The 12,557-nt window shown below is 36.8% G+C and overlaps 1 protein-coding gene across 1 annotated transcript in view; it reads left to right on the plus strand.

Annotated features, from left to right (window-relative positions):
- COG3 (component of oligomeric golgi complex 3) overlaps positions 1 to 12,557 on the plus strand; it is a 77,400-nt gene that overhangs the window by 17,673 nt on the left and 47,170 nt on the right. The window contains exons 8-11 of the mRNA XM_021697957.1: positions 452 to 532; positions 10,316 to 10,359; positions 10,826 to 10,952; positions 11,553 to 11,644. Coding sequence (XP_021553632.1) covers positions 452 to 532; positions 10,316 to 10,359; positions 10,826 to 10,952; positions 11,553 to 11,644 — 344 coding nt within the window. The remainder of the gene's footprint in view (positions 1 to 451; positions 533 to 10,315; positions 10,360 to 10,825; positions 10,953 to 11,552; positions 11,645 to 12,557) is intronic.

Genomic DNA, 12,557 nt, shown 5'->3' on the forward strand with positions numbered 1-12,557 from the left:
GCAGGACTCAGTCCCAGGACCCTGGGATTATGACCTGAGCCGAAGGCAGATGCTTAACCAACTGAGTCACCCAGTAGCTCTTTATGAGTATATGTTATCACCATTTAATGGATGCACTGAATGTCAGAGAGGTCCCGTAATTTGGCCAATATCCTACTGTCAGTAAGTGACTGAGTATGAATCTGAATTGAAGTCTGTTTACTACCAAAATTCATGTAACATAGGGTACATTTTAATTAGAAGGAGGAAGGAGATGACAGCTCCACATAAGTATTTCTCATTTGTAGCAATAATACTAATATGTAATCTCTCTTTGAGATTTTTCTCTCTAAGCTTTTGGTTGGTATATAGGCCAAGTAGTAGCTGTTTGAAATAGTTGGTGTCACATTTCCTGAATAATTATTTGTTTGCTAATTATCTCCCTTCCCTCTCCTCCCCCATGTCTCTTTAGGATCCTGCATCTGTACCTAATGCAGACAATGCCTTCACATTATTTTATGTGAAATTTCGAGCTGCTGCTCCCAAAGTCAGAGTAAGTCTATTGATATAAATAGGATATTACTCTGAAGTTTATTTAGCCAGCCCTTTTGAAGTTCTGCTGTATGTTAGGCCCTTTGCTTATACCAGGAAATGAACACTAATGAAAGGTAGGCACTGTCCTTCCACATTACAGCAGTGTACCTTTGTGATGTCTTAAGAGCCCAGAGCAGGAAACACCTAGCTCTTCCTATAATACTCAGGGAAGGATTCTAGATGGAAGTGACATTTGAGCTTAAAAAGCTCAGATGTATAGTGAACTTGAGGGGATTGATGAGGGTATTTTCTACAGAGAGAACAGCATATATAGGGATGGTTGTAGAGACATATATTTTGGGAGAACTTGTAACTTGTTATGATCAAAACACAGGACATTGATAGCATGCAGTTGGGAAAAAAGACAGGAAAGACTGCAGGGATCATTTCAGAGGGGTATCACATGTCGTGCTAATTGAGGAAAAGTAGACAGCTAGTGAAGTATTTTATTGTATTTATTTATTTTAAAGCTTTAGTTAGAGCGAGCAAGTGGGGGGAGGGGTAGAGGGAGAGAGAATCTCCAGCAGATTCCCTGCTGAGTGCGGAGCTTGACATGGGGCTCAAATTAATGAAGTATTTTAAACAGGAGAATGATTTGGTCAGATTTACCATTTCTTTCGATTAAGGATGCACTATGAAGAATGGAATATGGTGAAAAGAGATTTGAGACAGGGAGGCCTGATTAACAAGGAAGATTTTGCAGTAGTCCATGGGAAATAGGGGTTGATAAGGTGTTGGTAGTGTATTCTTGAGGTGGGGAACACGTGCCTTATTTATTCTCCTTAGCACAGTGCCTGGTACATAAAGGAATGCACTAAATATTTATCTTGATTTGAGTGATTGGAAATGGAGGGTGCAGAAAGTAGATATATGTGTTAATATATATATGTTTAATATATCCAAGATACAGTTGACTGGACCTGGTACACGTATCTTTTTACTACTCATTGTGAAATTACTGGAAAGAGTAGTTTACTTTTGCTGCCTCTGACTCTCTTGCTGTTGCCCTCTTGAGAGTCAGTTGAAGGATTTTTTTTTTTTTTTTTTAGTTAACATACAGTGCAATGTTGGTTTCTGGAGTAGAATTCAGTGATTCATCACTTACATACAGCACAGTGCTCATCACAACAAGTGCCCTCTTTAATACCCATCACCCATCTAGCTCTTCCCCATCCACCTCCCTCTATCAACCCTCAGTTTGTTCACTGTCGTTAAAAATCTCTTATGGTGTGTTTCCCTCTCTCTTTTTTTTTCTTTTTCCCCTTCCCATATGTTCATCTGTTTTCTTTCTTAAATTCCACATATGAGTGAGATTATACGGTATTTGTCTCTCTCTGACTTATTTCACTTAGCATTATTTCACTCTGGCTCCATCCATGTCATTGCAAGTGGCAAAATTTCATTTCTTTTGATGGCTGAGTAATATTCCATTGTATATATGTACCACATCTTGATCTGTTCATCAGTCGGTGAACATTTGGGCTCTCTCCATAGTTTGGCTATTGTTGATAATGCTGCTATAAACATCAGGGCGCATGTACCCCTTTGGATCTGTATTTTTGTATCCTTTAGGTAAATGCCTAGTAGTGCAATTGCTGGACCGGAGGGTACTTCTATTTTTAATTTTTTGAGGAACCTTCATACTGTTCTCCAGAGTGGCTGTACCAGTTTGCATTCCCACCAACAGTGTAAGAGGGTTCCCCTTCCTCCGCATCCTCACCAACACCTGTTGTTTCTTGTGTTGCTAATTTTAGCCATTCTGACAGGTGTGAAGTGATATCTCATTGTGGTTTTGGTTTGTATTTCCTTGATGATGAGTGATGTTGAACATCTTCTCCTGTGTCTGTTAGCAGTCTGGATGTCTTCTTTGGAAAAGTGCCTGTTCATGTCTTCTGCCCAGTTCTTAACTGGATTATTTGGTGTTTTTTGGGTGTTGAGTTTGGTAAGTTCTTTACAGATTTTAGGACTAACCCTTTATCAGATATGTGGTTTGCAAATATCTTCTCCCATTCTGCAGGCTGCCTTTTAGTTTTGTCAATTGTTTCCTTTGCTGTGCAGAAGCTTTTTATCTTGATGAAGTCCCATTAGTTCATTTTTGCTTTTGTTTCCCTTACCAGAGACATGTCTAGTAGGAAGTTGCTATGGCCGAGGTCAAAGAGGTTGCTGCCTGTGTTCTCTAGGATTTTGATGGTTTCCTATCTCACATTTAGGTCTTTCATCCATTTTGAATTTATTTTTGTATATGGTGTAAGAAAGTGGTCCAGTTTCATTCTTCTGCATGTTGCTCTCCAGTTTTCCTAGCACCATTTGTTGAGGAGACTGTCTTTTTTCCATTGGATATTTCCAGTTTTGTCGAAGATTAGTTGACCATATAGTTGTGTATCCAGTTCTGGGTTCTCTTTTCTGTTCCATTGATCTGTGTCTGTTTTTGTGCCAGTCCCATACTGTCTTGATGACTACAGCATTGTAAGATAGCTTGAAATCCGGAATCGTGATGCCTCCAGTTTTGTTTTTCAGAATTGCTTTGGCTATTTGGGGTCTTTTGTGGTTTCATACAAATTTTAGGATTGTTTGTTCTAGCTTTGTGAAAAATGCTAGTGGAATTTTGATAGGGATTGTATTAAATGTGTAGATTCCTTTGGGTAGTAAAGACATCTTAACAATGTTTTTTCTTCTAATCCATGAGAATGGAATGCTTTTCCATTTCTTTGTCCTCTTCAGTTTCTTTTGTAAGTGTTCTATAGTTTTTAGAGTACAGATATTTTATGTCTTTAGTTAGGTTTATTCCTAGGTATTTTATTGTTTTTGGTCCAGTTGCAAATTGGATTGATTCCTTGATTTCTTTTTCTGCTGTTTCATTATTGGTGTATAGAAATGCAACAGATTTCTGCACATTGATTTTATATCCTGCAACTTTGCTGAATTCATGTATACTAGCAATTTTTTGGTGGAGTCTTTCGGGTTTTCTACGTAGAGTATCATGTTGTCTGCAGATAGTGAAAGTTTAACTTCTTCCTTGCTGATTTGGATGCCTTTTATTTCTTTTTGTTGTCTGATTGCTGAGACTAAGACTTTCAGTACTATGTTAAATAGTAATGGTGAGAGTGGACATCCTTTTCTGGTTCCTGACCGTGGGGGAAAGGCTCTCAGTTTTTCCCCATTGAGGATGATATTAGCTGTGGGTCTTTCATATATGGCCTTTATGATGTTGAGGTATGTTCCATCTATCCCTACTTTGTTGAGGTTTTTATCAGGAAAGGATGCTGTATTTTGTCAAATGCTTATTCTGCATCTATTGACAGGATCATATGGTTCTTATCGTTTGTTTCATTAATGTGTATCACATTGATTCATTTGTGAATATTGAACCAGGAATAAATCCCACTTAATCATGGTGAATAGTTCTTTTAATGTACTGTTGAATTCGATTTGCTAGTATTTATTGAAATTTTTTGCATCCATGTTCATCAGGGATATTGGGATCATCAGGATATTTGTCTGGTTTTAGAATCACACTAATGCTGGCTTTGTAGAATGAGTTTGGAAATTTTCCTTCCATTTCTATTTTTTGGAACAGTTTGAGAAGAATAGGTATTAGCTCTTCTTTAAATGCTTGGTAGAATTCCCCTGGGAAGCCATCTGGCCCAGGACTTTTGTTCGTTGGGAGAGTTTTGATTACAGATTCACTTTCTTTGCTGGTTATGGGTCTGTTCTAATTTTCTATTTCTTCCTGTTTCAGTTTTGGTAATTTGTAAGTTTCTAGGTATTTGTCCATTTCTTCCAGGTTGCCCGGTTTTTTGGCATGTAATTTTTCATAGTATTCTCTTATAATTGTATTTCTGTGGTGTTGGTTGTGATCTCTTTCATTCATGATTTTATCTATATGGGTCCTTTCTCTCTCTCTCTCTCTTTTTTTTTTTTTTGATAAGTCTGGCTAGGGATTTATCAATTTTCTTAATTAAGAACCAGCTCTTAGTTTCGTTCATCCATTCTACTTTTTTTGTTTGTTTGTTTGTTTCTATAGAATTGTTTATCTCTGCTCCAATCTTATTATTACCCTTCTTCTGCTGGCTTTAGGCTTTTTTTGCTGTTCCTTTTCTAGCTCCTTTAGGTGTAAGGTTAGGTTGTGTAATTGAGACTTTTCTTGCCTCTTGATAGGCCTGTATTGCAATATACTTCCTGCTTAGTACTGCCTTTGCTGCATCTCAAAGGTTTTGGACTGTCATGTTTTCATTTTCATTTGCTTCCATGTACTTTTTTATTTCTTCTTTAATTTCCCAGGTAAGGCATTCATTCTTTAGTAGGTTGTTCTTTAACCTCCATGTATTTGAGGTCTTTCCAGATTTTTCCTTGTGTTGACTTCAAGTTTCATAACGTTGCGGTCTGAAAATATGCATGGTATGATCTCGATCTTTTTGTACTTGTTGAGGGCTAATTTGTGACCCAGTATGTAATTTGTTTTGGAGAATGTTCCATGTGTACTTGAAAAGAATGTGTATTCTGCTGCTTTAGGATGAAATGTTCTGAAAATATCTGTTAAGTCCATCTAGTCCAGTGTGTCATTTAAAGCCCTTGTTGCTTGTTGATCTTCTGCTTCAATGATCTGTCCATTGCTGCAAGTGGGGTGTTAAAGTCCCCTACTGTTATTGTATTATTATCAAAGAGTTTCTTTATATTTATTAATTGATTTATATATTTGGGTGCTCCCAAGTTGGGGGCATAAATATTTACAATTGTTAGATCTTCTTGCTGGATAGACCTTTTAATTATGATATAATGCCCTTCTTCATCTCTTGTTACATGTTAAAATCTAGTTTGTTTGATGTAAATATGGCTATTCTGGCTTTCTTTCGATGTCCATTAGCATGATAGATGGGTCTCCATCCCCCACTTTCAAACTGCAGGTGTCTTTAGGTCTAAAATGAGTCTCTTGGAGGCAGCAAATAGATAGGTCTTGTTTTTTTACCCGTTCTGATACCCTGTGTCTTTTGATTGGAGCATTTAGTCCATTTACATTCAGAGTGATTTTTTTTTTTTTTTTTTTTTTTAAGATTTTTTATTTATTTATTTGAGACAGAGAGAATGAGAGAGAGAGAGCACATGAGAGGGGGGAGGGTCAGAGGGAGAAGCAGGCTCCCCGCCGAGCAGGGAGCCCGATGTGGGACTCGATCCAGGGACTCCAGGATCATGACCTGAGCCGAAGGCAGTCGCTTAACCAACTGAGCCACCCAGGCGCCCAGAGTGATTATTTTTTTTTATTTTTCATTTATTTTTAAAGATTTTATTTGAGAGAGAGCGAAAACAAGAGGTGGGGAGGGAAGAGGGAGAGAGAGAGAGGCAGACTCCCTGCTGAGCAGGAAGCCCAACACCAGGCTTGATTCCAGGACCTGGAGATCATGACCCGAGCTAAAGGCAGATGCTCAGCCAACTGAGCCACCCAGGCACCCCTAAATTCACAGTGATTATTGAAAGATATGAATTTAGTGCCATTGTGTTACTTGTAGAGTTGGTATTTCTGGTGATATTCTCTGGTCCTTTCTAGAATTTGTCACTTTTGTTTTTTTTTCCTCCATTCAAAGAGTCCCCCTTAAACTTTCTTGCGGGGCTGGTTTAGTCGTCATGAACTCCTTTAGTTTTTGTTTGCCTGGGAAACTCTATCTCTCCTGTTGTGAATGACAGTCTTGCTGGATAAAGAATTCTTGGCTGCATATTTTTCCCATTCAGCACATTGAATATTTCTTGCCACTCTCTTCCAGCCTGCTAAGTTTCTGTGGACAGATCTGCTGTGAACTTTATCTGTCATCCCTTGTAGGTTAAGGACTTTATTCCCCCCTTGCTGCTTTCGGGATTCTTTCCTTGTCTGTGTATTTTGTGAATTTGACTATAATATGCCTTGGCAATGGCCAGCTTTTGTTGAATTTAATGGGAGTTCTCTGTGCTGCTTGGATTTTGATGTCTGTGTCCTTCCCAAGATTAGGGAAGTTTTCAGCTGTAATTTGTTTAAATAAACCTCCTACTCCTTTTTATCCCTCTTGATCTTCTGTGACGCCTATGATATGAATGTTAATATGTTTTAATAAGTCACTGAATTTCCTAAGTCTGCCTTCTTTTCAGCTTCATTATTTTTCATAATTTTATCTTTTCTGTCACTGATTCACTCCTCTGATTCGCCCGTCCTTGTTTTTATGGCCTCCATTTGGGTTTGTATCTTGGTTATAGCATTTTTAATTTTGGCCTGACTAGATTTTGGTTCTCTTATCTCTGCAGTAAGGGATCTCTAGTGTCTTCTGTGCTTTTTTCAAGGCCAGCTAGTATTCTTATAATTGTAGTTTCAAATTCTAGTTCGGACATCTTACTTATATCTGTATTGATTAAATCCCTGGCCATGAGTTCTATTTCCTATTCTTTTGGGGTGAATTTCTCCCATCTTGTCATTTGTCTAGAAAAGAAAAGAAGAAAGAAAAAAAATAAACAAAAAAATGCCCAAAACAAAGAAAAAAAAAAAAAAAAAAAAAAAAAAACAAACTATATCCTTGGTGTGTTTTGGTCTGCTTGTTAAAAGAATCTGTATCCCCAAATAAAAAATAATAATAAAAAACAAAGAATAAAAGTAAAAAGGAAGCTAGATTCTGTTTCCCCAAGAGCTGAAGCTTTGCAGCACTCTATGATCAGTAGACTTGGTAGGAGTGAATTGTTTGTGCTTGTCTTCTGGGGGAGGGGCCTGCTGCCCTGATTCTCAGGCCTACTTGTTTCAGTGGAAATGTGCCTCCAGGGTGCAGGAGGGTGGGCCTGGTGTATGCTGCTTGGACCTCCACTAGGTGGTGCTGTTTTGCTCCCTGAAGGCATTCAGCACTGACCAGCAGGATGAATACGGTGGTGCCCTGGTCTTAGCTGAAAGTTTGTGCCCCTGCTCTTCAGTGAGCCCTCACAGAAGAGCAATCAGTCACCACTCTTTGTACTCAGTTTCTGTCTGAACCCTGTGTTCACCGTGCCTGTGTCTGAGCTTTTTTATCTTGGGCATGTTCAAAACTCCAAAATTTTAGGAATTCCCCTGGTACAGACCTGTTCTCTTCCTCCCGGGGAGGGTCTTGTTCCACTTTTGCCATTTGCTGGCAGGTTCCAGGAAAGTGGTCACATGACCACGCAGCCATTCGCAATTTATGGCAAAACAGAGTAGAAAGCTGGTATTGAGACCTGCTGCTCTCAGCTGGTTTCCACACTCCTATGCCTGGGAACAGTGGCACCGCCCCTTCTTGTGACCCAGGGGATCCTCAGACCAAGATGTTACTCCTGGGATTCTGCCACAGTTTCCCACCTGGGCACCTTGAAGCCAGGCACGTCCCCCATGGTAGAGGACTTCTAAAAGTTCAGATTTTGTGCTCCGCTGCTTCTAATACTTTACAGTAGGCTCGGTAGGCAGGCCTCCTTCCCCGCCTCCTTACCAACAGTAATATCTCCCCCAAGTCAACTCTCTGCACCTCCTACCTTCCAAAAGGTGGTTGCTTTTTACTTGTAGATCTGCAGTTTTTGTTCTCTCAGACCTCTAGTTGATTTCTTGGGTGTTCAGAATGACTTGGTAGCTATCCAGCTGTGTTTTGAGGGTCGAGACAAGCTTAGGGTCTCCCTACTCCTCTGCCATCTTAACTCCTCCCTCAGCTTTTTGTTTTTTGAAATAAGAAAAACTTGGTCTTATTTATAGAAGATACAGGAGAAGAGTGGTTCATTGATGGTATAAGGTTTAGATTGTGCCTGATTGGTTGCTTTTGCTTTGTAGTCAAATACCAATGGTAGAAATTTGATTAGAAATGGTATAGATAAGTGTGATATAGCTCAGTGTGGTAAGTGAATATAAAATGATTATATAATTATCAGTGGCTTTCCTACATGCCATTTACCAATGGTAGCCAGTTAATATACGTGATGGAGTCCTGTTTATATTAGTGACAGATAGCATAAAATACTTACCTAGAAACAACTTTAATGGAAATACAACGATGAAGAAAATGACAAAACTAGACAGAAAATTATGAGATTGAGTAAATGATAAGCCTCTCTTGTCCCTGGTTAAGGAGACTTAATTTTTTATTTTTTTTAAAGGTTTTATTTATTTATTTGTCAGAAAGAGAGAGCACAAGCAGGGGGAGTGGCAGGCTGAGGGAGAAGCAGGCTCCCCGCTGAACAAGGAGCCCAATACGGGGCTCGATCCCTGAGCTGAAGGCAGACGCTTAACTGACAGCGCCACCCATTAATTTTTTAAATGTCAATTCCTTTTAATATTATTTATGGGTCAAATATAATCTTAACAAAAATTCCAATGGAATTTCTTTTTGGATGATGCTAAAATTAATCTGGTATACTAAATAAGCAAGACTAATTACACAAGTAAATTTGAAAAATACATTGATATTGATCAAGAATTTATTGGTGGATCATTGGAATGAGAAATTCTAGAACTTAGTATATAAAGAAATCAATCTTAAAGAGGAAGGGTTAGAGTTTTCTATATAGTATTGGGAAGATTTGCTAAGTATTTGGGGGGAAAAAGTAAGCTCTTCACTTTATAACATTACCAAAATACATTCTAAATGAACTAAAGAGTTAAATGTAAAAATAAGCAGGAAAAAAAAAAAACCTAGCAGAAATTATTGGGAAAAAAATTACAGAGTAAAAGATTCAGGATATAAAAATTACATTTTCTGAATTTTAAACAGCCAAAGAAAAGCAGAAACTAGCATGTTTGCAACAGATAAGTAAGAAGGTTAATATTTTTTAATATGCTAAGAGTGCTTCTAACTCAGTAAGAAAGATGAATATCTGACATATAAATGACCAGATTACGCAAAGCAAATGCAAATGGTTCATTAAATATGAGTGCATCTGTAGCCTCAGTGGAGAATACATGTAGTTTAAGGTTAGATGGCATTTTTTTTTTTGTTAAGACAATGGCAGATTAAGGTGTATCAGTCAGTGCTTTTGAGAATTTGATGAGGCAGACAATACTGCTGATAGAGATGTAAATCAGTTCCTTCCTCAAAAAACATTTTAGGAGAATGGAGCAAAAGCCCCTTTAGGTATTTTGACCCAGTGTTGGGGGTCCCTAGCTGGGAAGTAGGTACTATTATTATACCTGCTTTATGTGGTAGGAAGTGGAAACTCAGAAGTGAGCCTGCTCTCCTGGGCTCAGACAGCTCCTGGGGAGCTGGCACCCAGGCCCTCTAAGTTTCATTCCAGGCCCAGCGCTCCTAGCCCACTAGACTTTTCTTTTCAGGAAAGAGTCTAGAAGTCTAACACAATATTTGACTTATGGTACATTTGCCTAAGGGGATATTATGTGGCCATTTAAAATAATGTTTTTTTAAATAATAACAATTATTATTAGTATGCATCGAGTGTTTACTAGGTACCAGGCACTATGCTAAGGCATTCCATATGTTTTCATTTGATGTTGAGTAGGATGATGTTTTGAAATGTAATTTTTTGAAAGCAGATTATCATCTTGAATGTATAATTCCAGGGTTTTTGGTTTTTTTTTTTTAATATAGTAACTATAGTATGTGTATACAAAACCTAAAAGAATATTCTAAAATATTAGTTGTGGTTATTTTCTGGTATTTATAAGTGATTTTTATGTTTCAGCTTTTTTGTATTTATAGATTTTCTAACATTAGCATGTATTTGTTAAAATCAGAAAGTAAAAGTATATCTAAAACAGATGTATTTTTAATATATTTTTATTTTGCAGACTCTTATCGAACAAATAGAACAGCGATCTGAAAAAATACCTGAGTGAGTACCTAGAAGTTCTTTAAATTACCTTCTTCATGATGTGCCATTTTTCCAAATCTGTTATGTTTCTGATATTTTCTGAGCAATTACCTTCCATAATATGCAAGCTTTTTCTTGTAGCACATAACTTACTTTGGGGAAAGGTTGTAGACCTGACTTTTGAGTTTGCAAGGGATCTCTTTTTCCCATAGCAGGATTTGCTTTGAATTTCAAAGATGTAAGATCTTTCTCTACTCTTGGGAGATAAATCTTTTTTTAAAAGAATAAAAATTACAGTTTTTGAACCACAGTTCATTATGGTTTATTTTATCTCTTTTCATACATAAATATTTCTAGTATTTAATGTGGGCAAATGAGAGGTGACCTTATTGCTTTAGAGGTTTTGAAACCTGGGATTTAAGATCGGATTTAATTTACATATCTGAAATCAGAAGTTTATACTCCAGTCTCATTTGCTTTTCATCAGATACCAACAACTGCTAAATGACATCCATCAGTGTTACCTTGACCAGCGGGAGCTCCTTTTGGGCCCTAGCATCACTTGTACTGTAACAGAGTTAACAAGCCAGAATAATAGAGATCATTGTGCCTTGGTAAGCGTCTGCTAGTTTTGGTTGATAGTTAAACCTTCCTCTGAAATATCTTGATGTTCGAAGCTGTATTTAGGTAAATAAGTTTTGGATCCTATATCAACAAGCTTAAAGAATTTTTCTTTCAGTTATGAGAAATCTAGGTTATAATTAGCATTCAGCTTGTTAAAGTATTTTCATTTTGATCTGTTTTTTGAAGAATGAAGACTCATAAACAAGTATTACTCCTTGAAAGATGAAGCTTCAGAGTTTGTGGATTTATACTGACGATTTAGTTTAATTTTTGCCGTAGAAGTGCCTTTTGTTTAGTGATTTTAATTCATATTATAGAAAAATACATAAACATTCTTTTATTAAATATCCCCTCTTCAACTAGAAGAGTAATTTATTTTCATTGTCAGAAGTTTAGAAAAGAAAATAAAAATGAGCCATATTCACATTATGCAGTAAACCATTGAAAACCAGCCACTTTCTGTTCTTGAATGAATTATTTTGTGAATATATGTGCATAACCTCAGTGCAAATAAAATATTTGTTTTACTCATAAATGCTGGGATCATTGTGTGTCTTTAACTGTAGGTAATGTGTGTTTATTTCCTGCAGATTCGCAGTGGCTGTGCCTTTATGGTCCACGTATGCCAGGATGAGCACCAGCTTTACAATGAATTTTTCACAAAACCAACATCAAAATTAGAGTGGGTGGTACACAAACTCGTAACTCTTGTTTTTAAGATTTAATTTGCCTAATGACCATCATGACTTACTATATTATAGGAGTATTTTAAAGTCAACTGCAGAGTGTTTTAACTTTTGTGAGTGTGTGAACAGAATATTATTGGATGGAGCAGTGGTTATTTTAAAATAAATGTGCAATTTAAAGGCCAACATGCTTTTACATTATTTATAATATATCTGTGGAGACAATATGGTATGATAATAAGAAGCCTATATCCCTTTATCTCCACTAAGTATAATAATTCCTTCTAGTTAAAAAATTCTGTGGTTCTAACCAATGAAAGACACTTAAAAACACAGACACTATTTAATACCTTTTCCTTATTTTTCTCAAAGTGTCTTTCCGCTCCTGTGTTAGTCACTTTTGGTTTCTTCATATTGATGATTTGACTCTTAGAAAGTTTCTAAGATTATGACTTTTGTAATGAGGAAGAGACAGATGTATCTTATAGTTTTGATACTTCTGATGAAATGCTATGTATAGAAGAGTACTGTTGACGGTTTGAAGAATATAGACAACTTAAGTTTTTCCTTTCAAATGTTTAAAATTGTCAAAAATACTTTTATGTCCAGGTACTTTGAATTTTGTTAATCTAAATCCAAGTATTCAAGAATTTTCAATTCATCTTTCCTAGGGAAAATGTTACATTTGACTCACAAATGATGTAGAATATAAAAGGTTAATTAAATCAAAATATTTGTTATTGTGGACATATATAAAGTATTGCTGAAATAAAGTTGTAATGAATTGACATTAGGCTGGGGACAGCTACTTTGGAGTGGCCGCTGAAGACTGCTTATGGATTTTGAGCTTTTTAAAGCAAAGAAAAATCTACAGTATTATTTTCACCCTTCGAGTTCTCATTATATAAT

This window comes from Neomonachus schauinslandi, chromosome 3 (assembly GCF_002201575.2).
Source record: "Neomonachus schauinslandi chromosome 3, ASM220157v2, whole genome shotgun sequence".
NCBI classification, from domain to species: domain Eukaryota; kingdom Metazoa; phylum Chordata; class Mammalia; order Carnivora; family Phocidae; genus Neomonachus; species Neomonachus schauinslandi.